The following is a 26,278-nucleotide window of genomic DNA, read 5'->3' as shown; positions in this document are numbered from 1 at the left end:
TATTAAAACTGGGCTACATCTGATTAGAAAGCATTGCATAAAAGTATATTATAAATGACAACATTTCAGTGCAACATCTTCACACGTCTTTCTTTTCATCATGAGATTATAGACTGATCATCCAAGTGGATTTTTCATCGAATCACAGCCACTAAAGCCCAGATTTTGTCTGCATGTGGCAATGCCCCACATCCCCTCCTGCTAGACAAATATTGTTGACTGATAGTTCAACCACCCTCTCTCTTTCAGTGTTTCAGTGAGCCATCAGTGTAGTCGTGACTGACAGGGAGCTGGGAGAGATGTCCCCATTAGGCTTATACATCTCTATTAAGAGACTTTTAAAACTGCAAAGGTAAATGCCACGGTGGGGAGAAAGGAGATATCCCCAGATGTTTTCTGAGTTTTCACTGTAAATGCCTCAAGAGAGACTAACAAGTACAGGCTTTTATATCTTAAAATATTCTACAATCCACACAACACTGTGGAAAAGGGGGTTCCAGTTTCATGTTCAAACTTGAGGCTTGGTGCTGTCTGAGCAGGAATACCAAACATTCAGAGTAGCTACCACTTCATGGGTATTTCTTTGCTCTTGATGCCATGAAGAACTTGTATTCTCTCATGGATCGTTATCACAATTCTTTATTAAAGGATTCTAGCCAGCAAAACGTACTTCAGACTGTGAATGAAGATGCAGCAACCCCTGTGGAATCGTAATTGAAATTTCCATATCAAAGTGAATTTGCGTAGGTCAATCGGGCATAACATGTTACATTTCAGAGATGCATGGCTGATTGATTGGCGAATATTCAACATTAGAGTTATATTTGTGCTAAAAAGGGTAGCTGTTCTATCGTCATTCCATTTCCTCCTCCCTCAATTCATAACATCTGCATTTGCAGTCACTCCCTTGTCTCATTACAACACAATTAACAAGTAATTATAGTTTATTGTGGGGGAATTAGCTGGCATGTAGAACAGACCTAATGTACTGGGAGTGTTAAGGGATATTACCCGATACAAGAGAGATGGAGGGAGAGGAAGGGGAAGATAGAGAGCAGTAGACAAAACAGCAGAGGGGAAAAAAAGTAAAGATCAGAGACTTTTATTCTGAAAGGACAGGGTGACAACACTGAAAAATGGCCTGAGGAGGTTGAGCCAGGTCAGGATGAATGACACAGAGTAAATGTCAGAGTGGAGGCGTCAGGTTATAACTGATGATGTTGGGGAATAAGACAATATGTAGTGAGTCAATACAGGAAAGCAAGGAGTCTGTAAGGTCGTGTTTTTTAGCGCTTTCATATGTTACAATCTACACATCTGAGTATGAGTGTCTTTATGTGGTTCATCAACCTCCAATAAGTTACACTAAAATACTGCAGACTGCCTAGTAAACTGTAATGGCTCATTGTTTTGTAAAAATGTTTTGAAAAATGTTCCAAGAATCTAAATAGAACAATATAGTAAGAAAATATGAAAAAACTTTAACATTTAACATAAAATAATAGTTTGTAGAAAATGTTAAATTAACGCAAACACACTCAAGTTAAAGATTAAAAATCCGATCTCAATCAGCAGTTGAAGTCCCGATGATTTAATGGAAGTAAATGAAATATAAAATAAAAAATTTGGTTTAGGGATGAAAGTTGCACTGTTCAGAATTTTGGAAGGATTTATTTTATTTTCATTTCAGTTTATTATTATTATTGTTATTATTATTATTATTACTTCGTTTGCTGGCAGGCAATTGCGGAAAATATCCTGTTGTGAATATACAGAAAGTCAAGAGAATACAACTAAAGGTCTGTTAGAAACCATTTCTGAAGCATTTTATTTAAGTGTACTTCAATTTCATTCCAACTTTATTTCTGTTTGCTTAACTTTATCCCTCTGAATTTATCTCTAACTCCTAGATCCACATACCTCTCAGCTACCTTCTATCCATTTTGATCTACTTCTGTCCCTGTCTACTTCCATTTACCTTTATCGCAATCCTTTTATACTTTCATCTATTGTCTCCACCTTCTTTTTATGTCTTTCTGTGCCCTTGTCTAGGTACATCTTTCCTCCTCCATCTATCTCTATCTGCCTTTGTGTGACTGTTGAGCAAAGTTTTTGAGGTACTGACTCCAAGCCTTTTTCTCCTCCCGAGCATGTTCATTTAACCATCTTTTTACAATTAAACTTTGATGCCGATTTGTTAGAATAAATAGGGAACCATGAATCATTTAGGCTCGGATTTAAAACACGACCACACACTGCTGAAAACACCCATGCATAGATCAATAATATATCACACGGCAGGAAGAGGGAGGAAGAAGCGTTGAGTGAGGCATTTATAGTGAACTGAGGTGGTAAATATAAAACGTGGACACGCACACACAGCGGCAGTCACAAATACAGTCAGTTCATCTGCAGTTTTATTTGCGCAGATGATTTTAAAAAGCCACCAATGAACACATCACAGTGACCTTGGTGACTTGACTGAAAAGAGAAAAAAGAACAGACAGCTAATGTCTGAGGAATGCAGCCCACTGTCAAAGAAAAGGCTAGTCTGGTTCAACTTTAAGGCACTCTCTTCTTCTTCTCCTCTCTTTTCTTCCTGTTTCGCCTGCACAAAAACACACACTTGTGTGCAGCCTCAGTCCCTCGCAATCACAGTTCTAGGGTCTTTGTAATTCAATTATCAAAACAACCAAGGTTCTCCTTGTGATTCATGTTAACAGATTACTCACCAGAGATACACTGGGGGTAAAAGACAGAGAGATGCCTGGGCGTCTGGCAGCGGCGGTTGCCTAATTTCTGTGTGTTGTTAAAGTGTGGGAGAGTGGTACTGTACATGGAGGCAGCTGCATCTAGAGTCAGAGAAGCTAATTTAGACACACTTCTGATAGATGCTTTTGAGCTGATGTGATGTAAAACCTCATCTGGGAAAAGAAAGAGATCAATCCGTCATGATTCTGGATTGCACTCTTAAAACTAGTCATACCGCAAAGGACTTTTCACTCCATGCTTTATTGCACTATTTAAAAGCTTTTTGGCAACATTAAGCCGTAGGCTATGCATCCCCCAAATGTTAGCGTCTTCACTTCAACATCCCTTCCTTTCACTCTCTCTGAATTCTTTCCTGCTTGTAGTGTTTTGAAAATCAAATTTGTGTCCACATATTCTCATTCTGATTACTCTCGTGTGCATTTTGGCCCTGCTGTCTCTGTCTCTCTCTCTCTCTTTCAGTCTGGAGCTGGGTCACCTTGAAAGTCTCTCTCCCTCTGTTTCAGATCAGTTACTTTGCTGACAAGTATTTGAGCTTCTCTCAGTTTTTCCGCTGACATTGCAATGAGAGAGCAAGAAAGAGAATAATACACCCAGTCCTTTGACACACGCAATGTTTCTTGAGTACTACGTATTGCATATAGTATACTATATAGTACAGTGTCATATACTTGTGGATGTATTGTGAGATTATTGGCCCTTTGATACAGATGCCAAGGATGACTCCTTCTTACTTTATGATGTTGTTCAATGTCCCAGGGGTCCCAGTATATTGAATAAATACAGAAGCCTAAACATTTTACTGAAAACCTGAAGTAACATTTATACCGTTCATAATGCTGGTGTAGCGTGGTGTTTTGTTTCAGTGTCACCTGCCTCACCTCCACTTTGCAACACAGTTGAAGTCCAATCTGAGGATGTCAGGGTTACTTCAGATGCATGTGTGCTGTTGCTTTTTAATTTCAGAGTTTCTGTGTGTGTGTTAGCAGCACTGACCGTTTGTTTTATGTCTGGGATGCCGATGCGAAACACCATCATGGCGATGTGGGCGTCCTCAGATGGCACAGAGCTGGCACTGCGCTCCTTCAGCCTCCTCTGCTGCTGTACCTGATTGGCTGGCTGTTGGTGCGTGGGTCCAGGGTTGGATGAATAAGGGTTTGTGGTGTGACCAGGGTTCCCTGACCGGATCTGTCTGTCCCCACTGGGTCGTCCGGCCAGTTTAGCTGACTGCCTGTGTCCTTCACCCCTGCCCCCTCGTGACAGGCCTCCTCGCCTGACTTCCTCCACCATCTCCTCTTCGTCATCTTCCTCCTCTCCCTCAAGCTCACCGTTCTTTTCCTCTTCCCCTTCCTCGTCACACTCATCATCTTCCATTTCCTCCTCCTCTTCTTCCTCCTCCTCCTCCTCGTCCTCTGCCCCAGGATAGAGATGGCGATTGTTTCCCAGCATTCTTTGTTGCTCCTCGTCGCTGGACAGGGGGCTAAATGGCATTGTCATGGCGACAGAGAGGGCAGCACCAGTGGCAACACCATCATTACCAGTGAGACACTGTATGAGAGAATGGAGAGAAGATATGGTCAAAAAAAAGTTTGTAAGTAGAAAGTTTTCATCATTCTAAAAAATGTCTGGTCTCTATGGGAACAGATGGCTTCACTTACAGACATGCAGTACTTGAAACCTTCACTGCATGATGACATGCTATTTACACTTCATATGAATGAACCCATTGGTGTTGATGTTAGTTTTCAGCTTTCAGACTCCAGACTTCAGAATCCTTTCCTGATCTGTTAATCTCAAAACTTGTCTGCAGATGTCTGAAGCATCAGAAACCATCTGTCTCACTGAGAGAAATGTTACCATTGTATACCAGCAAACATTATATAAACATAGCGGAAAAAGCTTCCAAGGGGACACTTCGGACACCGGTACTACACAAATAATATGCAACTAGATATACAGTAGTATAACAATTGTAACTCTCTCATTGTTGCAGCTATGAGAAAAAAAACTGTCTTTGCACAGTGTTTGCAATATTATCTTTCCTTTTTCATTTAAAATAACCTCAAGCACCTCTCTCAGGACAAACTTAGCGTCACTCCATGCAAGGCTGTCAAAATAGGGACGTTATGTCCAGCTTTTTCGTATTCTCAGTTAGACGAAACAATGCTGCCTCGAGTCTTGTTTTGGTAAAGCTCCTGAGAGCTGATGTACAATCTGTACCTTTGGCCAATTTGAATACAACAGGCATTGCATTTTGTTCTTTTAAAGGAAAATCAAATGAATTAAGAATTAAACCTCAGATTTAGCAAGTCATTGCCTTGAAGTTATCCAACATCATCATCAAAAAACAATCCTACCCTGCACAGCAGGGAATAGCTGATGCAGTCATGATACTCATAATGGACAATATTGCTTCAAACGCTCTTACTCTGGCTGTCACCGCTGTGAGTTCATGGAGCCGCCCTTCAGAGTGCCAGTAAGTGAGATAACAGATCTGTCCCCAAAGGCCTCTGCTTGGCTCTGCATGCTCTTTCAGGATTTTCAGCACCACTACATTCTGGACAGCTCCACACAGAACCAAACAGCAAAATAACAAACAGCAAGAGGGATGATGCTCCAGTTTACACAGGAGGATTTACCCATCAGCAGTGAGAGATCGCAGACGGAGCTGTAATTTCTAGTCACTTTGTAACATCAGATGTGAATGCATCTCATCGCTCAGTCGAAAATGTTGCAAAAGGATAACAGTAAAATTTAATCTGGGGAAAAAATAGATTTGTTTTTCATTTGACTTGAATAGTAAGTGCAGAATAATGAGGTGAGTTTTGTTTTGTAAATGGTGAGTGTGTGAGAGAAGAGGCAACTGTGACGCACGTGTGGGATTCAGAGCCATGTTGGAAAAATGTGTTGAGGCTTTATCAGGACACTCAACAAACAAGGGTACATACTACCAGCTGTGTAGCTCAAGAAGGGGGAAAAAAAGGGAGAAAGATAATACCTGTGACATCATTTTAGGATGAAGTGTCATGCTTATACTCTTCTTAGAAATCAAATGTGTCATAGGGAGGAGAAATTATTTGACCCAAACTTGCTCCTAGAAATTTTATGTGTCAAGGATCATTAATTTGATGACAGCGGAGAAACATGTACATTGACATGTGCTGTTTGAAGACATTTCTTGAAATTCTCACCACAATCCTTTGCTGTAGCTAAATAATAATAATAATAATAATAATAATAACACTATTTTAAACCTGAAACTTGTTAACTGGACATTTCCTCTGGTGGGGAATACTTATCAGTCTGCTTTTTTTCTTTTTTTTTCTCATTACTTCTAAAATACACCCAAACCGAGTGCTGCACTGGTGACAAATGCAAACTCGCTTGCAACAATTCTTTCTCCAATTTTCCAAAGCCTGTTAGTAGTCAAACTTCTGTTCACAGTCATGAAGAAAGAAAGAGATAGCAGACAAGTGTGCAGATCTGCAGGATATCCAGACTGTATCACCCGCCAACGTAGAAGAAATGGCAAATTAACCATTATTATTACCATGTATTTCATCATTACTGGTGCATTTAAGTTTAATTTAATTATTTGTCTCCCTATTTCTTCACCTTATTTTCTGTCATGTTTTATATGTACGATATATCTACAGGACTAAACAGTACCTACTGACATAAGATAAATGTAGCATACACTACCAGTCGCACTTTATTTTTACTACTTTCTACATTGTAGATACATACTGAAGACATCAAATATATGAAGCAAGATGTATGGAATTATGTAGCAAAGAAAAAAGTGTTAAATAACTAAATATGTTTTATACTTTAGATTCCTCGTGGTTGCTTTGTTGACAGCGCTGCAAACCCTCTGTCTTATCTCATTGAGCTTCATGATGTAGTCAGGTTGGTCCACATCTGACAGCCCTATTCATATTTTGCCAAGACAGTCAATCAGCTAAGTAAAGAGAAATGACAGTCCATCAATACTTTAAGGACTGAAGGTCAGCCAGTCTGGAAAATTGCAAAAACTTTAAATGGGTCTCCAGGTGCAGACGCAAAAACCATCAAGCACTACGATGAAACTGGCTCACAGGATGACTGCCACAGGAAAGGAAGACCAAGAGTCACCTCTGCTGCTGAGGATGAGTTCATCTGAGTCACCAGCCTCAGAAATCACAAGTTAACAGCGCCTCAGATTAGAGGCTGCTAAGAAACCACTACCAAGAAAAAACAACAAGCAGAATAGATTTATTTGGGCCAAGAAACACAATGAACATTAGACCAGAGGAAATCTGTGCTTTGGTCTGAGAAATCCAAATTTGAGATCTCCGGTTCCAAACACCGTGTCTTTGTGTGATACACAAAAGGTGACCTAAACCCAATCCAGATGGTTTGGGATGAGATGGACCGCAGAGGGAAGGCAAAAGCCAACAAGTGCTCAGCATCTCTGGGAACTCCTTCAAGACTGTTGGAAAGCTATTTCAGGGGACTACCTCATGAAGCTCATTGAGAGAATGCCAAGAGTGTGCAAAGCAGTAATCAAAGCAAAGGGCTTGATGCATTCATTGAGAATCTGCAATGTAAACAGTCAATAAAATAAAGAAAAATTAAATTAAATTAAAAAGTGTGTCCAAATTTTTCACTGGTAGTGTACATGTGCACTATATATCAAGTAAAAAATGCATACAATTAGTAAATGTGCATTAATTGGTTTCCTGTTATAGCTGCTAATGCGTCTTTAATGCTTAAAAAAATGTGCCTTAATTTGTCAAACTCTCTCTCAAACTTTCTGTCTATTCGACTGTAAGAAATGAAAGAAAATGAAATTAAAGCAAGCTTGTGAAACAGGGAGAGAAGGTGACGGGGGAGGAGAAGGGGGTGGAAACCACATTGGAGATGAGACAAGAGCAGAGACAAAAGAAGAAGAGTGAGAGCGGCAAGGTTGCTGCAGGATTGTCAAAAAGCCGACCAGCCGGTGCGAGGTAGCTACAGTAGATGTGATAATAAATGGAAGTGTCAATGCTGAATAATCAAAGATAGGGGAAGCTATAGTGTGAGGAGAGGAAGAGGACAAAATGGGAAGCAGCAAGGTATGAAAGAGAAAAACGACAAAGGATGGAGAATAACAATAAAAGGATGGACAAATTAGCGAGTATCGATGTTGTGTACACTTTGTCACCTATCCATCACAAATCTGTGCAAGCACACTGTGTGCCCACTAGAAAAGCAAACCGTATGCTCGTTTTCTGAACTGTGTTCCCTATGCTCACTGTCATTTATCAAAAATAACAACAAAGGTGGTCACAGTTGTTTGATCTTAAATCAGAAAAACTTGACAAATTCAAAATCCCGTATAATAATGGTTGCACTGCCTAGGATTTTGTGCAACTCCATCATGTAGACACAGGAAGGAGTCAGGATTTCACAAAAGGCACCTCTGACCAATTTTATGGCAGTCTATCCAAAAATTATTGAGACAGTGAGTCACTGAGAATCCAAAATGTTGTCCAGCTGGTGTTGTTAGAACAAAATAATGTGATGCTTTGAGGAAGCTGAAAGCCTAATAAAATCGCATCTACTGCATTCTAATGATTGACAAGAAGTCTGTGTCTATTTCAAAGTGGTTAACGGACGTCCGGACCGACGCAAACACAGACATTACAGTCACTCAAGGCACACTGATAGCGTGACTAAAAATTATGGTTTCATCTAAGGGGAGAGAGTGGCGCATAAGAAAACGGTACAAATGGTTGGAAAACACAGAGCAACAGTGAAACAAGGGAACGTAAGGATACAAACGAAAAAAATGCAGTGATATTGTGATGGAACAAAAGGACACTAAAGGAGGACAGCCAGGGCAGGAGTTGAATGTGAGAGGTGGCTGTGAAATGAGAGGTGTGAACTCACGGGGCTGGATGGTCGAGAGCAGAGATGGGAAGAAGACAGAAAGGATGAAGTCCAGGCTGATCCGCAAAATCACTGCCAATATAAGTTGGTCAAATTGCCAAGACATCAGAGCCAATCTTGACATTCACTTTATTTACATTTACATGCCAAAAGATTGAAAGGGCCTCCCCAACTCCCACCCGTCTGAAGGCTCTGAAGCAGTATTTATGCGCTCACAAGATGCTAAAATGCTCTGATAAAAGCCATTATGGTTTGTTACAGTAAAGAAATCTTTAAAACAGGCAGAGGCAGGTTTCATCGCAAACTGATACCTTGAAGCTGTTGAGTAAAATCCACCCACATCACACAGTGATCAACAGCCTTCCGAAACAATAATCTGAAAATGGATGGCATGACAGATGTGTTTGTCACAGATTCTTAGCTATTTTATTCATATATTTCTAAGCCCGCCATAAGGCTGATCCCAAGGGATGGAGCAGAGAAAATTAAGGTGGAGCTAAAAGGATAAATCCAAACTTTTGAGAGAATCACTCATCATCAATTAAGCTGGAACAGGTCAGGACAGAGTAAATTATGAGAGAGAAAGTGATAATCAGCTCCCGAGAGAAAAGTCATGACTCACACATAAAAAGACCTTCATAATGAACGTTCTGTGTGAGCTCTCTGTAACGTGTCTATATGAGTGATGATGAAGAGGGCAGTGGAGCGATTAGATATTGCCTAATGCCAACAAGTGATAATCATCTCCTCGGCTTGATATCAGGCTGTGAAAATCTTTATCTCTCGCCATTCTCCTTGGAGAGCTATTTGAGTTTCAGGTCAGATAATTAACACTTTCAGTTCTGTCCTTAGCTTAGAACTATTTTCAAACTACACTACTACAAAGGGAAGTAAGAACACACTGCAAGTCAGCTTAAGTCGATCGCATTTCGATTTAAAAATGTATCAAGAGCCCAAAGAGGAAACGCAGGAAGCTTTTTACACACAGCTTTGTGGAGAAGGTGCTGTTACAACTTGTTAATATGTGATATTCTTCTGTGATATTTTGCGGAAGTGTGTATAAGTGGTGCAATTGTTTTTGTGGAGCCAGTTTCTTTCAGTGTGCTTCATCTGTTTCATGCCACCAACGAAAGGCACGGATTTGCTGGATTCTGGGTTGAGACAATTTACTGTAATAAAAGGAACAGTGCTCATTTGCCTTCATGTGGCAAAAGACTAGAGGACTTTCATGTCTGTCCAGTAAATGCAGCTGGTTATCTTAGCTGAGTACAATTAGAAACACGGAGAACTAATTCCCCAGGAACTGTGCTGAGCAATTTTGGCTTAGTGGTAACACTTGGAGTAAAGGCACATATACTCAAAAAGACATCAAACACAGAAGCTGTATATTTATATCACATTGATAAGAAGCATCCATTTTTTTTAATCTAACTCTTGGCAAGAGCCTGAACGCACTTATATTATAAAATGAGAAACTATTTATTTGTGGTAGACATTTAATTATTAAATGCACTTAGATCAATAAATGCTGAACATTAAGTGTGCTGGACAGACCGCCTGAGCTTAAACTTCATGCTAATTAATAGGTGAAATAACAGGCTAATAAAACTTCATTTACTTTATTGCTGGCAGTGTTGTGTCTCGTGGTCTCCTTCTGGCACATTTGCTGTAGATTCATTTGTTCTCTGCAAAGATCTGACAGCTTTCATATTTATCTGTTCCTTTGGCAGTGTCACCTTCAGTAAGTCTCATATTCAGACACAGCAGCAAGTTTTGCACATGCAGGCTATGCCAGTTTTGTTTTTTATGATGTGCTGATTCCAACTGTATTGCACATACATTAATTAATGTTTTACTGTATGTGGAACTGTATTTTGGCCGCACATGTGGTCCCTATGGGGGTAGCTTTATGTCAGGGGTGTCCAAACCTTTTTTCATGAGGGCCACGTACAGAAAAATATATAAAGGACAAGGCCACTCACTTAATATTGGAATAGTTCAGCGACATCTCGACCTTGCGCTATAACATTTGTGCAAACTTCGAGTTATAGCACACCCTTCATAATTCTTAAGTGACAAGAGGCAGAGAAAAGCCGAAAATCAAACAGAAGTCGCCAAAAAGTAAAAACTCACCTCTAAATCACAGAGATGTCAATTCACAATAGATTAGTTTTATCAGAGGACCTCTGTGTTACGAGAATTATGGTAGGTAATGTGGGTGTAATTTTTACTTTATGACTTTATTTTACTTTTTTACTTTATTTTTTCAGATCACGGACATGGAAGATTCTCGCGGGATTAAGATCACAGACGACCTCCGTGATTATTAGAAATTACCGGAGGTGCGCGGGTAAAACTAGTCCCACAGGCTAGCTGTCATTTGCTTCACCTTCTCTTATCGCTCGGCGCCACTGTGGAAGATGCTTCGTCTCGTAAAGCTTTCGTACATCGTACTCAATCTTGCGTTTCTTCGGTTGCGCCATCTCTGTTGACCCTGAGCATTTTTTTCTTCGAACGCTTGCTTTGTGGAGATGCTACCTTGTTCAAGACAGTGGCGCCACCAAGTGTTTAAACTACAAAGTACAACACAGCTAAGCACAAATATTATGTGTAGGCTATAGTCCATTATATTTTAGACTTGGATGACGGGTCGCGGTTGACCCGCGGACCGTAGTTTGAAAACCCCTGCTTTATGTGTATGATTATTGCCTCTTCATAATCAGTCGTGGTATTAAGTCTTTTGTAGCTAAAATTATCATTATTGGTTCTGCAGTTGCAGTCTTCAGAATGGACAAAATAAACATTATGTTCCCACCAAATCCTGATAATTACTAAGGACTCAAGATGACATCCTCTCAGTTTGGTTTGATCAGTCTGTGAAGAAAAAAAAATAATTCAAGGCTAGGTGAATTAGCAGTAATAATACGTTCTGGCATGGCTATATTTTACTTGTTTGTAAAAGAGGAAGAATTCCAGTGGTAAGATTTACTCAATAAATACTGAAGCTCACAAATAAAACAGGTGGCTCTGGTGGTATCACACTTATCAAAAATGAGATGTTAAGATATTACTAGCTGAGGAATGAGTGAGATGAGCCATTAACATCTGTTTTTAAAAAGATTCAAAGCTCACAGGAGTAAGTGGCATGTTGAGAAAATCTGTGTTTTGGCATCTCAGTTTGCTAACATAAGCAGGTGTAAATGTAATCCAAATTATTATTATTATTATTATAAATTAAATGTTAAATGTTCCATTGGTGCCAGAAGGAAACGAGCAACAAAAAATTGGGTTATGAGGCAACGTTTCTACTTCTGGTGTGACAGGACTGAGAGGGAAAATGAGGTAACTTTGCTGGGTGACTTGCCAGAGTCTTGACCTGGCTCTACAAAGCTTCAATCTCTGTACGGTCAGTGTGATGGCATCAAAAGACTGATATCCCACCAGCACAGTGACATTTAACCTCTCTCCCTCTCGTTTCATCTCTCCCAAACACACATGAATCTCTCTTTCTCTTCCTCTCTCTCTCTCTCTATCTCTGGTTCACCCTCTCTTTTATGTAGGACATGGCGTGTATATAGATAGATATTTTCAGTGTCTTGGTCCCCAGGAAATTTCACTGGGAAACTTCCAAAGAACAGATCGCCCCACTTTCCTGCCACTAAACTGGAACGGCCAATTTCCCTCCCTCCTTGTCTGACATCTACACACAAAATGGCACTCTGATGCTCTCAAATGGACACAAATCTCCTGTACAGCCTATTTGTGTATGCGAAAAGGATTCACACATGACCACAAATCCCCCATAAACATATGGATACAAATGGATAAGAGCTAATAATGCATGTAAACTCTGACACTCTGGTCAGTTGTGCACACATGCAGTCATTCTCCAGAACCAAGGCTTCCATGTGGGATCTGTACGTCACATACAACGTCACTGCAGGGACCTAGGGGAGCTCAAACAAGGCAGAATGACACCACATGTTCTACTCACATTCTGATGTAACCATCCCTTGTGCTATTAAACTAGGGTGAGTGCCGATGGCAGAACCTGGTTTAAGTTTGAAAGGAAAGGGTGGGCTGTAGAACAGCGTCATTGGTGTTCTCATCATCAAATTTTCTCAGAAGTAGGTTCAGGACGTCTCTAATAAGAACACCAGTTCATTTGATGTCCCAGAATCACGCACTTGTCTCATAGTAATAGTTTTTTGAGTTAAAAGCTCAAACTGGTAAAGCATGTATGGTACATCATCACATCTTGGCATGTTTGCAAGCTAACATTTACTTTTAGTTACACTAATCGCAAAGTACACTCTAATGTTTCGTAACAATCCAACTGCTGAAACAAGTCTCAACCTTGAGGTGTGAGTCACCACAAGATCATGACTCATCAAATCTTGCAAGGCCTTCTGTTGTACTTCTGTCAGAATCACAGTGAGATCCAAGTGAGATGAGAAATTATTAGTAGCTACCGTCATGTATTAGTTATGATGACAGCATTTAGAAACCATCAAAAACATGTGCCTTTCATGAACATTTTTTTCAGTCAGCACCACTAAGTTAGCAGCTGGTCTTTCTTCTTTCCAGCACTCTATTCTGAAATGATATGGTTACTTCAAACTACATTATATTGCCAAAAAAAGCTCAAGAGCAGTGCGTAGCTAGCTTCGTGGAATGGGTTTCCATGGCCGAGCAGCTGCATCCAAGCCATACATCACCAAGTGCAATGCAAAGCTTGGCATGGAGTGGTGTAAAGCACGACACCACTGGTCTCTAGAGCAGTGGAGACATTCTCTGGGGTGGCGGGGTTGCCAGGAGAATGGTACTCGTCTGACTGCATTGTGCCAAGTGTGAAATTTGGTGGAGGGGATATTATAGTGTGGGGTTGTTTTTCAGGAGCTGGGCTTGGCCTCATAGTTCCAGTGAAAGGAACTATGAATGCTTCAGGATACCAAAAGATTCTGGACAATTCTATGCTCCCAACTTTGTGGGAACAGTTTGGGAATTGCCCCTCCCAGTGCATAAAGCAAGGTCCATAAGACAGGGATGAATGAGTTTGGTGAGGAAGAACTTGACTGGCCTGCACAGAGTCCTGACCTCAACCTTTGGGACGAATTGGAGCCTGTGAGCCAGGCATTCTCATCAAAAATCAATGTCTGACCTCACAAATGCACTTTGGAAGAATGGTCAAAAAGTCCCATAAACACACGCCTAAACCCTGTGGAAAACCTTCTTAGAAGAGTTAAAGATGTTATAACTGCAATGGGCTGATGTCATATTAAGTTCATGTAAAAGCAGATGAGCGAATACTTTTGGCAATATTGTCTATCTTGTAATATAAACCAAGCCATGACTCAATAGTAGCCAAGAGATTCAGTACAATTTAATGTATACAGCATCAGTAACAAAACAAATTGTCTCAAGATACTTTGCAAAACCCAGTCTGAAACCCAGCCTGAAACCCCTAGAGCAAGAATGAAGGCGAAGGTGGCAAGGATTCATGCTTACAAAAAAATCAAAAACCTTTCACACCAATAATAAGCCCAGAGACATCCATCTGATTCTGTCTTTCTTTCTGTACATCAAAAGAAACAGTATTGTAGTACAGAAAAGACGATTTAGAGACATGTTGGGAAAAAGCAATAAAAACAACCTCCCCTGAGGGCTCCCTATACAGTATATAGACAACAGTGGTTTACAGTGAAAATGAGTAGGTGTATGAAACTACACAAAATAAGACAACATAGAACTGGCAAGCTCTTCCAGAGGGGTAAAAGTGGCCCTGTACCATTTGTACCTGTAATGTTATTTTACATGCGCATGTTATTACAGGGTTGTTGATGTTCCTTGGGCTAAAGGGTTGTTCAGTTGCTTACCTAGAGATCAACCATGTTAACCATGTATGTTCTTTTAGGTCCTGTTACTTCCCCCTGCACTGGGGAACAAGGCAGGGCTGCCTCTTATCCCCACTTTTGTTATGTTGAACCTTTGGCTATTGCTCTGCATTCTCTAAAGAATTTTGATGGGATTTATAGAGGAGGGATTGAAAATAGAGTGTCCTTATATGCAGACGACTTGCTTTGATAAGTAACAAACCCCCACAAATGTATTCCAAACATCATGCCCATTTTGAATGAATAGGGTGAGATTTCTGGTTTTAAGCTAAATTACTCTAAGAGCCTCTCATACTCCACTTCCCATTCCAAATAACAACACAATCTTTTAGATATTTTGGTGTGGTGTTGACAAGGAGTATGACTGGTCTGTTTGCTGCAAACTTTGAGTTACTACTTGAATGCAATATTCACGATCTGGAAAAGTGGTCACATCTCCATATCACTATGAAACTGTTCCTATAGCAATACGGAAGTCTTTTTTCATTTCGTTTGACAAAATAATTTCTAATTTCACATGGAACAAGAAGAAAATTAGGCTTATGTACAGCGACCAAAACCATGTGGAGGGATGGGACTACCTCACTTTCAGTTTTATTACTGGTCATGTGATATTAGTGGAATGTAATTCCTGTGCATTGACATCTTTGACTGCCCTCTTGTTTTCTCCAATGCTTTTATCATTGCATCTTAAGAATAATCCCATTTTAACCCAGTCTCTGAAAATACGGTCCGCTGTGGGTAAACAGCATGTTTGGTATAATGGTATAATGGCTCACTCCTGTTTATCCAAGCCACCTTTTCTCCCCGTCAGTTATGGATGATTCTTTTGACATTTGGAAATGGAATGGGATAATCAACATGAAGGCTCTGTTCATAGATCAAATATTTCCCACCTCCCACCTCCTCTTACAACTACAGAGGAACTTTAAATTACCACAATCACACCATTTAAAATTCTTCCAGATTTATAGTTATATTAAAACAAACACAGCCTCTTATCTCAGTCTATCTGAGGAGTTCCAGTTGGAACACTTGTTTTCCTTCAAACCACCAACCAAAAGGGGAGCTATTTCCTTCATTTATAATCTCTTGCCAATCAGCAAAGACTTCCACTAGAATTTATAAAGTCTACATGGAAGGACGATTTGGGTGAACTTGACATTGGAGCATTGAAAACGAGCCCAAGGGGGGGGATTGCATACAGCCTCAATCTGTGCCCAACATGGCCTCATCCAATTTAAGATATTGCATCACCTTCACTTTTCCAAAGTTGGACTCTCGAGAAGATTCCCGGATGTGGACCCATTGTGTGACAGATGTGGGCTCTCACCAGGCTCTTTGCCAACACTCATTCTGGCTTTGTCCTAATTTGCACACATATTGGAACTTGATTTACAACGCACTGTCAAAAGTTGTCAAAGTGGTGGTTCAGCCAGATGCCATGATTACCATGGGAGAGAACAATAAAAGTCTTTCTGGAATCAACCTGAAAATGACAAACTTTGTCAGCCTGTTAGCATGAAAACTGATTCTTGTCAATTAGAAACCTCAGCCACAGAGTCCAGGTCGTGGCTGTAATTATACAGCTCCTCAACTTGAAAAATTGAGATTCACAATACGTGGCTTCTGAGATAACTTTGAGAACATTTGGAAGCCTTTCATGTATTATATTAGACCAAGACTTTAATTCCCCACTTTTCTTCAGCTTCTTTCAATACAGAGGTAGAGAAAGACAGAGATTGGATGCATTCAGCATCTTTAATCGTTTTACTGCTGTGTCTCTGCCTTTAAATAGAATATGCACTACTTACAGGTTCATCTAAACAGAGGAAGGGCAAGGTTCACCTCAGCCATATAAGGAGTTGTTTTTCACTGGAGATAGTTACCAGCCGTTAGTCACATCCACTTATCTAGTCTATACGAACAGTTATGGCATATGCATGGCATATCCCAGTGCCAGATACACTCTTCTCTGTCGGTTCGCACAGTGCTATGCCCATCTAAAGGAGAATACAAAGGATATATAATATTGATTTTTAGTAATTTGAGACATGCAACTGAATCCCAAAGTACTGGTGATTCAAATAGTGTTGCATATTCACTTCCTAAAGATCTCTTCCCATTTAAGACCCTTACTTAAAACTTAATTTTACCATGTTGATCATGGTGTTCTTTGCATGCGTTAATTTACACAGCAACGTGTACACTTGGAGCAGTAGGCACATCAGACATGGACATGGAAGGAGGAAAACTGAAACTTCTCTAACCACTACTCCACAGCTCCGTTTGACAGGTAGTGCACAGCTGTTCCTTCAGTTTCACTTCTATTGCTCATGGTTACAAGGTTGTACAAACAAGTTGAACAGATTGGGATGAGAGTCTTGAGCAACATATTTTTATATTATCATCCTAATCTCCTTTTTAATGCAAATGAAATGGAACAGTGTTTGCAGTGGTGTAAGACAGAGACCCTTTGTATCTTCGGAGTTGAGCAATACATTTTTTTCAATGAATTCATTTGATCCACAAGACGAACAATAGTAAGCAGGATATATGTAGTGATTGTAAATATTAACTGTTTAACATATGTGAGTAAGGCCTCAGTGTTTGCGAAATCTACTGTATTCTCTATAGAAGCAATGAAGACAGTCAATTGGCTGGGGAGCCAGATAGATGAGATCACATTAATTATCTTTATTTGTCATTGCCACAAAATCTCTGTGGGACTGCACAGAACCTGTTCTTATTTTCTCCTAGCAGCTATATATGCTGCCTGTTCAGAGAGCTGAGTAATTTCCTAAATCACACAGACTCGTATACGCTTGTCTGGCTGAGGAGCTGGAGTGGTGGCTCAGTTCAGAGCAGTATTACCCATTTACTCCTATCTAGGGCCTCATGGAGGGCCAAGTTGTGGCTATTAGTTGGCAGCGCATGGGAAGGTCATGAATAAATAAAACACAATGTGAGTAGCTGTAGGGGAGGAGACTGCTTGAGCATATGAGGGGCTGTGAAATATTAAAGGTAGATGCTGCTTCACTGTTACAGGCGCCAAATGGGACACTGACCATGTGGCAACCTCCAGGTTGTCCCCTTTTGTTTTGTAAAGGCCAAAGAAAGACAACTTCACAAACTGTCTGTCATATTCAGAGCCTGTTGTCTGGATTCCTGCATTGCTCCTCTTTTTGTAATAATTCCTGTCAAAGATTGCAAAGCATCAGCAGAGTCGGCGCAGCAACTGATGTCTTGATCTCAACCTGTGATCAACGCTAGGGTTGTGATGACCATGCAGCTCTGGCTTAAATAAAGGTAGATTTTATACAGTAGTTGGAATTCAACATTCAACCTTCTTCAACAATGTGCATACACTCAAAATGAGCTCAGCAAATCAGACATGTTTTGAGAAAGTCTTGTCTCAAGTGAAAGGGATAGAGATTTTTTTAGCTTCCTGTAGTCCAGTAGTGGCCGATTCAGCACTTCATCCAGGAGGTTCTGTGGTTTAACGATTCCAAGCTTTTGAATGGTAAATCTATTTTAAGTCAGATCTAGAAACCAGATAGAGACATCAGTTGAATCTTTTACCCACTCTATAAATGTCTATGACACGGGATTCTTTCATACAAACTAAACTGCATATTTCTAATCTTACCTTAGAACAAACATTCAACTATTGCATTTACTTGAGATTTACATTTTAGGCTATTTATATATATTTTTACAGTATACACTTACTACTCCCAACACTTTTATCTGGTTGCTATAGATTTAGGTTGCGTTATGTTTGTTTTTTTAGAAGCACTAATTATTTGCTTCATTATTGTGACACTATGTTTAGTTCTTTCAGTTTGATTTTCCATTTAAAGGAGCACTAGAAAATGTACCTCAAAGTTAGCTGATATGCTCACTGTTATATTACAATTAGAGGTCTTTGATAGGACCTATTTCCTTGCGGTCCTGTGAGAAAAGTTTCACCTTCTTATCCTTCACTTCACTGATGCAACCATCACGTCCATTTCTCATTATCGGGCCTGAAAGTAACAGACAAGTAACAAAGGCACATGAGCGGCAGAATGACTGCAAGCCACAGATTAAATGAGATAAACTCCAACCAAAGACTGTGGAAAGCCGTCAGAGGAGGTTGCCGTCTGCTGTTTTAATCTAAGCTATGTAGGCCAATCAATATGGTTGCACATCAAACGACTTCCATTCGCTTTATCTCCTTTGCCTCTATGTACGTGTCCCTGCCTTCACTATCAAAACTCTGTTGTATTAACTCTCCTCCTATAGCTTGTGCTAAAATTCTCAGGACATGTCACCCATTCTGATGAAACACCTTTACTCACGGAAAAGCTTGTGTTAAATTGCGCACAAATGTGTTTTCACTGTGTATAAGTGTCAGCCCTCTTCTTTTTGTCAACCAAGTACTGTCTACCATAGGAGAACTGTATCCCATGTCCAGACTGGTCTCATATATCACCTTCCATTCACGCTGCTTCAGCCCGCTGCCATTGTTACTATAAATACCGCCAACTGTGTTTCCATTATTAATGCAGTAAGACGCACAAACATTCCATGGCCCGAACATTGCATATTCATCATCCCCTGCAAACTTTAAAACACTGACTAAAACGAACACACATAACAAAGCAGATAAGGCGGATGTGCGTGCACCAGCACACGCCTCTGTCCATGTCAAGTTTAGTGGTGAAGCAGGCGCAGAGAACGAATCAGCATGAAGACCAAAAATAACACGTTACATCTTGATACAGACCCGGTACAGGATGGATTCAGGCTCTGTTCTGTCTTGTGGGAGACACTGCAACAAATTGAGATATAATGCTGCTGTTTAATATAGCAGGAAGTAGGAGGGTTACTTAACTGTCTTTGCAATGTCAAAGTCAATGATGAGAAAATGTGTGTGGAGTCCAAACCTAAATCACAATAACAAAACGACATCGCTAGACAGCTTTCAATCGCAAGTAGCAAAATGGACACTAGATGAGGTTTACACAGTGTCACATCACACAGTCACAGCAGTAAAAAACCTACACTATGAAGTGACATGTTAGTGCTAATGGTCATTCCAGCATTATGCACACTCTAATTACTGACTGAAACACTAGAAGCCATCTGACATCGTAACATTCATCCAGTGATGTACTATTCAATAGTGAATTGACAAATGGTGCAATGACATACAGCATACCCAAATCTTACACATTTTACTCTTTAGTCAAATTAAATAAGCCTCACACAGATGAAAGTACATGAAGGACTCACTGCGGTTAGATATTCTTCCAACGCTGCTCACAATAACATCAGTTTACAGTGCTGCACTCTAGGCTTATGGGAATTACTGGGGAAATCCAGGGAAGGATTCTCAAACTTGAACTCATTTGAGATGTGAAAAAGAATCAAATTTTTTTTTTCTTGAGATTTTGTTGCAGTTTGGAATCCATAAAAATTCTGCACTGTCATTTCGTTGTGAAACTAAGTATCTCAGTACATCATTCATTGTGAACAATGAAGTTATTTACTACCTGAAAGCTGAAAAAGTGCTGATACTTTCAGACAAATTACAAGCACAAATTACAACCCGCCCTGCGATGTGATCATTATCCTGGGCCACCACTGCCCCACTGCTGCCATGCATCTGCTGCAGCTAAATATAGCAACACCACTTTGATGATGCAGCAGAGACTGTTGGGGAAACTCAAACCCCTCCTCCTCTACACTTCTCAATGGTGCAATTAGCCCTAATAAACTGAGAGTGAATTCATGAGTCTGGCCAAAGCATTCCACCCTTCCCTCCATGGAGTCTATGCAGTGACAAAAATTGGATTTAGCAGACCTTTTGGAGATGGTGGGAAACTGTGAGGAAGAAAGTAGTAGAGAAAAATTATGAAACTAATTACAGTCATTGGATTCCCCAACTGACAACCTAATGGTTTTGAGAAAAAAGATACGACTTCTTCACCAAATATGGTGTCACGCTCTGCAACCTTCTGAAACTGTTACCTAGCTAACATGAACACAGACAGACATCTATCAGTGACACGACCCATGATACTGTCGTGCCAACATACCGTGCAAGCTAGCAGTAGCCACACCAGGCCGATATATTAACTGTTATTTTCAATTCACCAATAGGTCTACAATCACCTCCCTTTAAATCAAAAGGGAGTAGTTTCAGGACAACAAGCTTCAATTTTCTGCACCACGCCCAGTGGAAAAAATCTACTGTAAGTAATGACAGCAACTCTGTCTCCCAAACACCCTGACAGCCTATTAACACCAGACAGAACCATTACTCTGGTATGATGGAACAGTCACAGACAGAGAAATGATTAATAGAGACTGAGACAGACCGAGTTGCTAAGAGATAGGTGGACAGAGGTAAACGACGGAGGGAAAGGAATAAGGAGATACAAGAGAGAGGACAACGTCGAAATAGGACAGAGCGCAGGGGAGCCTGTCTGTCCCAGATCAGTCGTTTACCGCGAGCAAAAGAAGAAGAAGGAGAAGGAATGAGTGAGATAGGAAAAAAGAGACAAAAGAGTGAGAGAGTAAACGAGATTGGCTAAATTGGGAGATATGAACTGCATGTCCCCCTGAGCAGCACTGCAAATATTCAAAAGAAAGTTGAGCTTCACTCGTTGAACTTAGACAAATACAGTGGACCATCAGTGAGACTGAGAGTAATAGGTGTATAACCTCTAGAAAATGAGGCTTTGACAATGCGACATTCTGTCAGGACATATGGCAATTCAACAGAGTCCAACAGACACAGCCCTTACTCCCTTTCTTTTCTTCCCATGCCTGTGCAAAAGAGGATTCTGAATAAATGTGGCTTGAAATAATCCAATTAATTCCAATTAAGAAAGATTTATCTCTGTCAAGGCCCGTTTTCTCCATAAGTCAGGTAAGCTCTGCCCTAGTGTGCCGATAAATCCTCTTTTTACCAGGTAACGTTGAACTAAATCAGAGGCAAGAAAAGATTTTGGTCCCTTGATCCCAAAGGAGGCTGTGTGCTGTGTCCTCTGAGTGTGTAGTAGATGTGAAGTGTGCTGTTCTATAACATTTTTCCCAAGGAAGAATTAATGGTATTTCCCCGCAAACATGAGCTGAATGTTAATTCAGTATATTGTGGCTGTATGCTAGACCATGACTCTCACTGAGCCGAACAGCATTTGAGGTACAAACAACATGACAGTCAGTTAATCAGCACTCAGCATCGGCCTGTTGGACCAGATCAACTTGACTTCCAGGACAAAGGACAAATTAACTGAGTTCCTTGGGAGCCAAAGATCAGACCTCAATTCAGCTGAAATAAAGCAAACCTCCAAACTCCACACTTTAAAACTCCCATGTGATGAAGTTTCTGTATCATTGAAAGTTAATCTGGCCAATCTGATGATTACCTACATGAATAGCTTCAGTTGTGTAAAAAAAAAATTCTATTTCTTAATTACCTTCTTACTTATTATTAGATGGTAACGTATTAGCCTATATAGTACAATGGAAATAGATGTTGACAGTGCACTCGAGTTTTACAGTAACTATATTACAAGGAAGACAGTTGTGAATTTTCCTCCTTGCATAACTGAACTGCTTATTATTACATGTTACTGGTAGTGAAAAAGAAGCCTAAATCCAGCTATGCCCAGTTTCTTTTCCAAGGCTGTGTTTGACATGGCTTGCTTCATATTCATGGACTGCAGTGTTTTTTAAAAAAATATTTAATATTGTTGTTTCTGTTTTTGTCACAAATATCACAAACTTGATTAGCTCATACATGTCTATGACAACAGCAAAGAGGGCTTAACAGTATAAACGATTTTAAGCTTTGGAAGACAGTGATTGAAGCCTACGAAGGGTAACACAAGGGGGCCAACCCAGATATAAAGTTATGACTCCATCACCCATAAATTCACTTTAGAAATGGTGAACTGGCCAATTCAATTTGACATGAATTATTTTAATGTACGACTACAAAGTTACAACTTTACGTGAGTGAGTGAAGCGTCACCAACCCTGATCTATGGAGAGTTGGTAGCATGAGTTAGTGTGTGTAACAACTGCTTCAGTCGATGAGTGTTTGAACTCTGAGCACCACTCAGAGCAAAAAGTGAGTTGTTACCTGTTCACGGCAGAATTATCACTACACATTGACAAATGCACTCCACTTGAATACGTCAGCACAGACTACAGGCTTCTCAGAAACCTTTAGTCCATGGATGTTGCCATAGTCCAAAGTTTTAATATTGTCCGTCTTGTCTGATGATCAGCTCTTCCATCTTCCTGTCCCTAAGGCGACACATCACACACAGAGCATGAATAGCATGTGTGAGTTACTGTGACTCTGTGTGGGTGATGTCACTGCCAAACCTCACTGAAACCAAAATGTCTCTTGTGCTTTGAACGCCTCCAACAACAAGTTCTTTTCAGTTAAACTTTTCCTTCTGCGGTATTATGCCGAAACCCTCCTCACGGCTTTTTGGAACTCTTTGCAATACAAAAGCAGCTTGTGTGTAATTACGTGTACGCCGTAAAGTGACCCACCGTCACCTTTCTGTGGGGCTGTGTTCAGAAGAGACCAAGGCTTCTATGCATAGACTTAACTCAGGTGGAGAGATAATGACAGGAACAGAGCAAACACATGTTCCCTGCTGGAAGGGTGACCCTGTTCGTGTAGAGGCAGCCATTCGAGTGAGAGGACAGCCGTTTAAACAACCATTATAACATCCGATATGTGATGCATGGCAAAATACCTAATATATCTGCTCCTGAGTACATCAGTCCACACATTTTTAATGCTGCCATGCATCTGTGTCCATGTCCATCCATGCACACAATGCCTCCACACACCAGAGTCAATGTGTCATAGAAGCTTTACTATGTGATTGTATGCAGTGGTGAGCCTTTTAATGTGAAGCATGTGAGCAATGAGCTGCTCTGTGCACTTGATCATCAGCAATCACTGGCATGCAAGTAAATGTGTGTGGGTGGGATTATCAATTTGATACAATAAATGTTTGAACTAACAAATCTCATGCACCTGTCTTAGTTTATATACGTAATGCAATATACATTTTCACATCCCTTGTTATTATCTCCTTCATTTAGACTTTTTCCATTTCGTGCCCCCACTTTCTTCTTCTGCCTCTGTAAAGCTGGGATAGACTCATCTTCATTTGTTGGCATAAAGGAGTAATCCACTGCCAAATACTGCTCTGTTTATCCGTGCATCCCTCAGCAAATCCTCTCTAGGCTGTTTTGCTTTTGTATGATTTCATTGTCTTTTTTGCTCAGTTTATTTCGTGCAACTGATGCATATTTTTACTTACGGCCGAGATTCTGCCTTAACAAAGAGGAACGAATGTTTCACATCAATGCAGTAAACTTGGACATGCAACCCCCCTCCCACCTCCTGCTGCACACACATACACCCTTCTGACTCCATGAAATCAAACTCTCCGCTTCTTTGCCATGCATCTTCCTCTGTTTCTGCACATGACAAAAAAAGGAAAAGACAGAAAAGATTCTTACTGTCTTCCACAATCCCCGATGAAATACAAAAATCCCTCCTCAGGAGAAAAAAAAGGAACAGAAGTAGAAAAGAGAGAGAGGAGGGGGTGCACAGCGGTTGCCAGTTGCAGAGGAATAAGGAGTGAGTAGGGGCGAGCAGGAAGATGTGATGAAAAGGGGGAGAAAAAAAAGAAAAAAGGCAATCACTGCTGCAACAATGAAGACCCTCCTCCTCCACAACCGCCGCCACCACAAGAAATTACAAGGTGTCCAGCGTGCCGCTGTACGCTGAAGGATGGAGCATTATCCTCCGCTCCTAGCCCGTCCTCCAACAGCAGTAGCTCTGTAGTAACACTTCTATCTGTTCGGTCCGGCAATCTCCCCATCCCTCACTCGCTATCCTCCCCTCCTCCCTCCAGCTTGCTCAGAGTGCCCCCCTCTCTCCACGTACTGGTTGGTTGGTTGGTTTTTCTCCCTCACCCCCTCCCTTACTGCTCTCTCTCTCTCTTTCTTTCCATATCTCCTCCTCTCTGCCCTCCATCATTACCCAGATACAAGGCATGCCCCTCCCTCCTTCCATCCGTCTGTCCCTCTCACACTCTCTCTTTGATGCCTTGGAGTTGGAGTCTTAGCCGTGTGGGTTTCTTTTTTCTTTTTTTTTCCAGTTTACACTGTAGTGAAAGCACCACAGTGGGATCCACCCAACGGCGCAGAGATTTACACTCCAAACGCACGAATGCATAAAATGAGATTATCCAATAATTAGCATGCAGAGTCAACAACAGAACCAAAGAATTTTCATTTGAAAGATGAGAAGATCATAAATGATGTGCTCCCTAGATACAGAGCAACGCAATTTGCAGCAGTGCAGCTAACATGTACATTGGCACATACACACAGAAGTATGAATAAGGAATGAAAGAGAGGACGAGGGATGCCACTGCTGCAATGCTTATTATCATACATAGAGGGGGGTGAGGGAGCAGAGGACTGTGGGTGGAGAAGGAGTTTTCTACTGATGAGCTGAATGAAATAACAAGTAGAAATTAATTCCATTACGCCAGTCAGTGGTTAGTGAAGCGTGTCAAACTCGCATAACGGGCTTGAGCTCACACTTCTTTCATAGTGGTGAAAGGGGTGTGAGGCGGAGAGGGGTGGGATAGTGTCAGAGACGAGAAAAACAGATGTTTTCACAACATCAGATCTTCTCTGGTAATTAACATTCATTTTGTACTGCTAGCGTCCCCGATACTCAGTTAGTCAGAATAGATTTTCCGATGAGAATACACCCCCACCCAACCAAAAAAAAACAGACAGAAAATTGAGTAGTTACAGCTCATTGTGAGAGCTATGCTCCCTGTGAAACGTGGCAAACCACCACTCCAGTTCTGAATGAAGTGATAAAAAGAAAGACAGAAACCTTTTTGGATTCAATATTCCTATCTCAGTGCTTTCTGTCTTTTACTACTTTTACTAGAAATATTTTAACACATTTTGTTAACTGTATTTTAATGGAGTTGGGGATCTACAGTGATGTTTCGTTTCATTTTAAATTAGTACCCTGCACCCAAATCTGCCAGATGTGCATAGTGAGATGCTCCAACTTACATTGACAGGCAAACCTTGTCATTTCAGCTCTTAAAATCAGTATTATTAATTGTAAGTTTCTCCATCTTTCCCCGTATTTTGCCTTATTAACATTACATTCATTGGATCCAAGTTGTGTATCTAGAAGTGGATGTGAATGAATTGAATGCTTACACAGCGGGGGCCGTCCACCTCCTTGCTCATTCAGTGACTCATGCAGAGGTAACTTTCACACGCAGTATGAAAACACCATCGGATCTATTGGGTTTTCACTGAATTTGAAAACCAGGTCTGTATGTATTGCATGTGTGTGTGTGTGTGTGTGTGTGTGTGTGTGTGCGTGACATGTCTTGTTTCAGCGGGGGCAACAGTAAGACGCAGAAGTTGCAGTAAATTCAACCAAATTGCTGTGCTTCATCAAAACAACACGCGCGACTGTGACTACAAGGAGACAGTGGAGTCACCTTAATAGCAGACTTAATAAAGAAATATGTCCACAATAATGATAAGAGCAATATCCCAGCTCGTGCAGTTGACGTATTCATTCAGCCCCCTCTGTCAGACACAGGGTTTTGTTGCAGTCATAA

General features: G+C 40.7%; 1 protein-coding gene across 1 annotated transcript in view; it reads right to left on the bottom strand.

Moving 5' to 3' along the window:
- The window catches only part of shank1 (SH3 and multiple ankyrin repeat domains 1), a 65,406-nt gene extending 40,895 nt beyond the window's left edge, over window positions 1-24,511 (bottom strand). The window contains exons 1-2 of the mRNA XM_047571939.1: window positions 24,126-24,511; window positions 3,766-4,317 (exon numbers count right to left, since the gene is read on the bottom strand). Of these exons, the coding sequence (XP_047427895.1) occupies window positions 3,766-4,266 (501 nt within the window). The 5' untranslated portion in view covers window positions 4,267-4,317; window positions 24,126-24,511. The remainder of the gene's footprint in view (window positions 1-3,765; window positions 4,318-24,125) is intronic.
- Window positions 24,512-26,278: the final 1,767 nt, after the last annotated feature.

Source organism: Mugil cephalus, chromosome 20, assembly GCF_022458985.1.
Source record: "Mugil cephalus isolate CIBA_MC_2020 chromosome 20, CIBA_Mcephalus_1.1, whole genome shotgun sequence".
Taxonomy (NCBI): Eukaryota; Metazoa; Chordata; class Actinopteri; order Mugiliformes; family Mugilidae; genus Mugil; species Mugil cephalus.
The sequence above is the reverse complement of the archived record's forward strand: the minus strand, read 5'-3'. Positions and strand labels throughout refer to the sequence as shown.